At 47.7% G+C, this 8025-nt stretch overlaps 1 protein-coding gene across 1 annotated transcript in view; it reads right to left on the minus strand.

Annotated features, from left to right (window-relative positions):
- The window catches only part of LOC137801876 (SRC kinase signaling inhibitor 1-like), a 34983-nt gene extending 28870 nt beyond the window's left edge, over positions 1–6113 (minus strand). Inside the window, 1 exon segment of the mRNA XM_068599306.1 lies at positions 5794–6113. Within this exon segment, the coding sequence (XP_068455407.1) occupies positions 5794–6093 (300 nt within the window). The 5' untranslated portion in view covers positions 6094–6113.
- Between the last annotated feature and the right edge of the window lie 1912 nt (positions 6114–8025).

The raw sequence follows: 8025 nt of genomic DNA on the forward strand, positions 1-8025 counted from the left end.
CGTTGGACCCATACACCGCCGATGTGGAGGGCTAATCAGTTAGCTCGCTAGCTTGTCTATCTTCATAGGTGGCTAGTTAGCTCGCTAAAGCGGAGCTTCCACCTGCTGTACATTGCGGCGAGTTGGATGTTGTCGAGCTCATTTTCTGTCGCCAGCGTGGCTTGAAAACGTGGCGAAATTAGCAGGTTAGCTCGCCAACTAGCCAGCGGCTGAATCAGTAACGATGAAGCACTTCCTGCTTCATCCACACACTCTCATCACGGTGGAGTTAAGCCCATTGCTAACAGCAAACAAGTGACAACTCTGTTCAGATCATTTTATGTAACCATCGTCGCATGAAAGCATGGCGCAATTTCGCAAGCTAGCTAAGTAGCTAGACGTCCGCTAGTTACCCTGCTAATTTACCAAGATACCATGCAACACTGGTTACTAAATGTAAGCTCAACAGCAGGCAATCTCTTGCCTCCTGCTAGCAACTTTTATCTCTCTACTAGTTTAGCCTGCTAGCAACTTTTATCTCTCTACTAGTTTAGCCTGCTAGCAACTTTTATCCCTCTACTAGTTTAGCCTGCTAGCAACTTTTATCCCTCTACTAGTTTAGCCTGCTAGCAACTTTTATCCCTTTACTAGTTTAGCCTGCTAGCAACTTTTATCCCTCTACTAGTTTAGCCTGCTAGCAACTTTTATCCTTCTACTAGTTTAGCTTGCTAGCAACTTTTATCCCTCTACTAGTTTAGCCTGCTAGCTACATTTGAAGGTAAAACAACGAGGCAGCATGATGTTGCAGTGGAGGAAAGAGAAGCATCTTTGTAAAAGGTCTCCAACTGCTTTGATTGTCGGTAAAGATTACAGAAGCTAAACTACATAATCACAAAGAAACGCTGACTCGTCACATGAACACAGAATAATTCATCGTCTCACTTCTTCAACAGGTTTGTATGACGAAACCCTCGACGTCTACTCCAGCGGAAGCACCTTTCCAAACATATTCACAGGGGATTGTGTTAAATATTTAATATATAATGTGCTAAACCCGTGTGCGGCACCAGTAAATTATACATTTTCATAGTTTGAATACACTTTGTGAACATGTAAAACACGTCAACAACAGACGGTTTGCAAACACGTCTCTGCCTCTGCAGTCATTCAAATGCAAGTGACTTCAAATTAAAAGCACAGACGAGTGATTTTGTTGAGTCTAAATTTCATCACATATGGTGTGTATAAAGCAGGAATTCCCTGAGTAATTATTCTCCCGTGTAGGAGGAACTTAATTCATGTTTGAGCAGCTGTTCTGGGAGCCTGGATCCCAAATATTGTCTCTCGGCGGCAACTTTTGAAATCCATCTCACGTCATTTAGAAAATGGAGTTGAAGGATATTAAAAAAAAAAGAGGGTTTGTGAGAGGAAGCGAGCGACGGGCCCGTGGGCCGCGACCCAGATTCCAGAGCGCCGTGTGGTTCCTGGCTCCGGTCCAAGTCCTCTGACCGAAACAAACACGTCTACCTGATCGGACGCCGCCGAGCTCGTTTAACCGATATCTAAAGTCTATCACGCCGCGTCGCACATGTTGGTTGTTGTCGAGCTCATTTTCCGTCGCCAGCTGGCATGAAAACGAGGTGAAATTAGCAGGTTAGCTCGTCGGCTAGCCATCAGTCTGTATCAGATGCTTCCTCCTGGAAATCCTATTTTATTTAGACTTTAGACTTTAAACCTGTTTTGAGACTTTAAGTTGCATCATTTCACTTCTTTAAGTGTGTAACTTCCGTTTAGAGACTCTGTTTTAATAGCTGCTGCATTTAAATACACAACACGACAATGTGAAATCCCTTTTCACAAACGTATTGGATTTTATCATGAAAGGGATAAAGTTTGCCGCCTCGAGTCATAAACAAAGACTCAACTCAACCGGTTCAGAACTTTGAGATTCTCGCCGCAAGAGCTTTTTCTAAATCAACTTTGTCGCTTTTCACTCGACAAAAACGTCACTTTGAAAAAGTATATTAACGCAAGAAAACAACGCCGCCGGCCTGAAGTCTGGTCTTCAAGCTGAAAACCTTTTCCTGTCTTGATTTGAGTTCTGTTTCCTGTTTTATTTTGTAGTCTTGTGTCTCTGCACTTCCTGTCCTGTTGATTGTCTTCCTGGTTCCTGGTTGTGTGTCCCTTCACCTGTGCTGCCTTGTTGTGTCCACCTGTGTCTCGTCACCTCCCTCTTGTGTTTCACCCTGCTCCCTTCACATGCACCCTGCACCCTACACCCTTCACATGCTCCCTGCACCCTTCACATGCTCCCTGCACCCTGCTCCCTTCACATGCTCCCTGCACCCTGCACCCTTCACATGCACCCTGCTCCCTGCACCCTGCACCCTTCATATGCTCCCTGCTCCCTTCACATGCTCCCTGCTCCCTGCACCCTGCACACTTCACATGCTCCCTGCTCCCTGCACCCTGCACCCTTCACATGCACCCTGCTCCCTGTACCCTGCATCCTTCACATGCACCCTGCATCCTTCACATGCTCCCTGCACCCTTCACATGTACCCTGCACCCTTCTCCTTGCTCCCTTCACATGCTCCCTGCTCCCTGCATCCTTCACATGCTCCCTGCTCCCTGCATCCTTCACATGCACCCTGCTCCCTGCATCCTTCACATGCACCCTGCTCCCTGCATCCTTCACATGCTCCCTGCATCCTTCACATGCTCCCTGCTCCCTTCACATGCTCCCTGCATCCTTCACATGCTCCCTGCTCCCTTCAAATGCTCCCTGCTCCCTGCATCCTTCACATGCTCCCTGCATCCTTCACATGCTCCCTGCTCCCTGCATCCTTCACATGCTCCCTGCTCCCTTCACATGCTCCCTGCATCCTTCACATGCTCCCTGCATCCTTCACATGCTCCCTGAATCCTTCCCATGCTCCCTGCATCCTTCACATGCTCCCTGCATCCTTCCCATGCTCCCTGCATCCTTCCCATGCTCCCTGCTCCCTGCAGAGCGTCTGCTGAGACGTGGTCCTCACAGGAACAAACCGCTGTGTTAGAATCCCCCGAGCGTCCCGACAGTGGGTTTGATTTATTCACCTTTAAATTGGAAAACGGCAAAATCCGCCGCCAAGTCACTCCACGAATAATTTAATGCACCATTTTCTTTTTTTCTTCTTCTTCTTTTTTTTCAAACATAAAACCCGTCTCCTCGTCTCACACAGCCTCCCTCTGCGCCGCGACGCGGTGATTACCGCCTGCAAGATCTCTCAATCACTTGAGCTGAAATCCCAAAGCGCACATAGGAACCCAGACGAGAGAGACGGGGAAGAGAGGGGCGAGCAAGAGAGGGGTGAGGAAGAGAGGGGTGAGGAAGAGAGGGGCGAGGAAGAGAGGGGTGAAGAAGAGAGGGGTGAGGAAGAGAGGGGTGAGGAAGAGAGGGGTGAGCGGGGAGACGAGCCTGACCTGCATGACAAGTAGCCATCTTTGTACCCACCCTCTTTTTATATATATTTTTATCTCCATGTCCTCTCCAGCCCCAAAACACACCAACACATGTTCACTCTCTCTCTCTCACACACACACACACACACACACACACATAGACACATGCACACGCACATGCATACATGGACACACGTCGCTGCAGCAGCACGGACACACCTGGTCAACACCTGCCTGCTAGCCTTAAAACACACACACACACAGTCAGAAGGGAGGAGGGGATGAGTTGTGACGATCTACCTGTCACTTGCACATGCCTCTACACACACACACACACACACACACACACACACACACACACACACACACACACACACACACACACACACACACACACACACTCGTCCCTGCAGCGGCTTCACGCTTCACAGCGTCTCCGCTGAGGGAAGCAGAGGCGCCGTTAGAGAGAGTTACCGTTGCTACTTGGCGAGCAGGTCGGCCGCCTGGCGCATCCTCCCGCTCCACACGCCTCCCTCTGCCTCCTCCCCTCCTCCTCTTCCTCCTCCTCCTCCTCTGCTCTCCATCGTCTTCTTTTTTTCCTTCTTCGTCTTCCTCCTCTTCACTGCGGCTCGGTGTCGTTCCCGCGCCCCGAGTCTCCCCTCGCTGGTACCCGTAGCGGCGCCGCGGAGGCTGTTAGCATCTCTTCTTCCTGCTCCTCCTCCCTCTCTCTCTCTCTCTCTCTCTCTCTCTCTCTCTCTCTCTCTCTCTCTCTTTCTCTCTCTCTCTCTCTCTCTCTCTCTCTTTCTCTCTCTCTCTACCTCTCACTCAGAACAGCATGAGCCTCCCAACCATATGATATCACCCGGTTTGCCTTATATGGAGAAAAAACGGTGGGTTGCCATGACGATGGCAGACTCCACCTGTTTCTCCATCTCTCTCTCTCTCTCTCTCTCTCTCTCTCTCTCTCTCTCTCTCTCTCTCTCTCTCTCTCTCTCTCTCTGTGTCAGTCCACCTTTTTCATCGGGAGATAGACGGTGCGGTTTGGGTGAATAGACAGCACATGAACGAGCAAAGAGATGAGGAAGAGGAGGAGGAGGAGGAGGAGGAGGAGGAGGAGGAGGAGACGTGATGGACAGAAGCTGACGGCGGCTGGGAGAAGGAGACTTAAAGGAACAGAGCTCCACATCTCTTTCTCTCCTGAGAGACTCAGGAGAGAAAGAGCCAAGTCACTCTTTAAGGGAGGCAGGGTTAGCTTAGCTTAGCATAGTGAATGGAAGCGGGGGGGAACTGCTAGCGTGGCTCCGAAGCTCCGAAATGAACACGCCGACAGAAGTGTAAAAGTTCTCCGCGGTAAAGTTTTTATGAAATAAACGGAGAAGATACCAGAGACAGAAATGAGCGACTCGGCTCATCAGAGAGAAACAGACGTGGAAATGAAACTTTACGAGGGTCCATGAACGCCTCGTCAGGACGTTTCATCGTTTAAAATAAACCGTTTGATATGGAAACTAAACTGTCGGCACTATTCCTTCCGTTTGTGTTGTTTTATTTGGTCACGTGTCTTATTTTTAGAGGCCGAGTGTCAGGAACTCTTCTCTGTGAAATGTACAAATATAAATAGTTGATTAATTAATTGATTCTTTAATTAATTAACACGAAAATGATCCTGTAAAAAACTTTAAATTCTGCGTTTCTCAACACAAATCTGAAGACGATGAAGACGATGAAGACGATGAAGACTCTCTCGGACATTAACCGCCAAAAAAATAAAAAAGAGTCTGTTATCGCCGCAGAACGCCGGTCAGCGTGCAACAAAGTCCCCAGAGGTGTGTGTGTGTGTGTGTGTGTGTGTGTGTGTGTGTGTGTGTGTGTGTGTGTGTGTGTGTGTGTGTGTGTCTGTGTGTGTGCGGACACACAGCACTCAGAGGGCTGCTTCCTCCCTGAAGGCTGCACTCTCCTCCATTTGTTATCGGACGAAAAGACGAAAAGACACGAAGAGATTTCATCCTCCAGAAGTTCAGCAGGTCGGAAGACGATAGCAAAATTTATTTATATATATATATATATATATATATATATATATATATATATATATATATATATATATATATATATATATAAATAAAAGGTACCTGTGTGTTTGTGTGTGTTTACCTGTGTGTTTGTGTGTGTTTACCTGTGTGTTTACCTGTGTGTTTGTGTGTGTTTACCTGTGTGTTTACCTGTGTGTTTGTGTGTGTTTACCTGTGTGTTTACCTGTGTGTTTGTGTGTGTTTACCTGTGTGTTTACCTGTGTGTTTACCTGTGTGTTTACCTGTGTGTTTGTGTGTGTTTACCTGTGTGTTTGTGTGTGTTTACCTGTGTGTTTACCTGTGTGTTTACCTGGCGTCCGGCGGCGGCGGCCCCGCCCTGCGGCGAGCCTCCGGGGCTGTTGGAGAACTTGCTCTTCTGCAGGTCCATGAGAGCGTCTCTCTGCCGCTCGATGTCGGCCTTGTGGATGCTGTTCAGGGCCTCCAGGCTCTTGGCGGCCACCGAGTTGTGCCGGCGGTCCAGCGAGGACGACGTGAAGCCCCCGTTGGTGTCGGGGAACCGCCGCGCCGCCCCGCGGCCGCCGCCGCCGGCCAGCGTGTGGTAATCCCGCGGGAACTCAGCATCGCCGGCAGAGATCATGGGACTCTTCCTCTTGTCTCGACCTGCAGCGAGAAGACGACCAGGAGAGGGTTAGATACGAGAAAGATACGAGAAAGATACGAGATAAATATGAGAAAGATACGAGATAAATATGAGAAAGATACGAGATAAATATGAGAAAGATATGAGATAAATATGAGAAAGATACGAGATAAATATGAGAAAGATACGAGATAAATATGAGAAAGATACGAGATAAATATGAGAAAGATACGAGAAAGATACGAGAAAGATATGAGAAAGATACGAGATAAATATGAGAAAGATACGAGATAAATATGAGAAAGATATGAGATAAATATGAGAAAGATACGAGATAAATATGAGAAAGATACGAGATAAATATGAGAAAGATACGAGATAAATATGAGAAAGATACGAGATAAATATGAGAAAGATACGAGAAAAATATGAGAAAGATACGAGATAAATATGAGAAAGATACGAGAAAAATATGAGAAAGATACGAGATAGATGTGAGAAAGATGTGAGAAAGATGTCAGGTAGATGTCAGATAAATATCAGATGGATATCAGTGTTTGAGAGAATGAAGAGAAAAGCAATAAAGAAAATAAAGAAAAAGGATATTTTGGTATATTACAGAGTGTTTTTTGTACTTCCAGCTGGTTTCCTCAACAAAAAAAATAGCGGATCACGGTCACATGACTTCCTGTTGTAGAGGTCACATGACTTCCTGTTGTAGAGGTCACATGACTTCCTGTTGTAGAGGTCACATGACTTCCTGTTGTAGAGGTCACATGACTTCCTGTTATAGAGGTCACATGACTTCCTGTTGTAGAGGTCACATGACTTCCTGTTGTAGAGGTCACATGACTTCCTGTTATAGAGGTCACATGACTTCCTGTTGTAGAGGTCACATGACTTCCTGTTGTAGAGGTCACATGACTTCCTGTTATAGAGGTCACATGACTTCCTGTTGTAGAGGTCACATGACTTCCTGTTGTAGAGGTCACATGACTTCCTGTTGTAGAGGTCACATGACTTCCTGTTGTAGAGGTCACATGACTTCCTGTTGTAGAGGTCACATGACTTCCTGTTGTAGAGGTCACATGACTTCCTGTTAGCCTATAGAGGAACTCCACCAGGTCACGTGACTTCACGTCTCCTCCACTGAGCTGAAGGAGGTCTAGTGTCCTAGTGTCCTAGTGTCCTAGTGAGGACGCTTCGTCGTCTCCTCCAGACCCCCCGCGGGGCGTTCACTGACCCGTTTCATGTATCTGACACCTGAACGCCGACACCTCTTCAGCTCGCGTTCAACACGTACATTCAGAGCTGGGAAACAGGAAGTGCAGAAACACAGACCGATCGAGGGGGCGGGGCTAAAGACAAGCGAGCGGCGGCCGCCGTGCCAGTGGAACCATATCTCATCCGTCTGGGAGGAAGTCCAGGGCCGCGTCCACATACCCTCATTACAGAGCGGCTGTAGTGTGTGTGTGTGTGTGTGTGTGTGTGTGTGTGTGTGTGTGTGTGTGTGTGTGTGTGTGTGTGTGTGTGTGTGTGTGTGTGTGTGTGTGTGTGTGCGTGTGTTAGTACAACCTTGGCCGGTGTTGGCGAGCCCTGACGGCGGCCGTTTGTCAGTTTTATGGCTTCATCGGGCGGCGGCCTCATAATTCGTCCTCGTCTGTGTTTCGCTCAGATTTACTTCTCTCATGCTCGTGTGTGTGTGTTTGTCGTTGTGTGACTGCTGACTGTACACACAGTACATGAATACTACTGCACTCTGTGTACTATAACACACACACACACACACGCACACACACCTGTGTGTGGTGCTGCTTTAGTTGTGAGTCTGATGTTCTGGGCATGTTGTCAACAAGCTGCTGAGATAAACTGTTTGTTGATTAATGGACCGTAAAATCGACAAAATCATAACGCAATCCGTCCCTTCAG

This window comes from Clinocottus analis, unplaced genomic scaffold (assembly GCF_023055335.1).
Source record: "Clinocottus analis isolate CAN_PGR_092001 unplaced genomic scaffold, fCliAna1.0.p SCAF_44, whole genome shotgun sequence".
In the NCBI taxonomy this organism is placed as follows: domain Eukaryota; kingdom Metazoa; phylum Chordata; class Actinopteri; order Perciformes; family Cottidae; genus Clinocottus; species Clinocottus analis.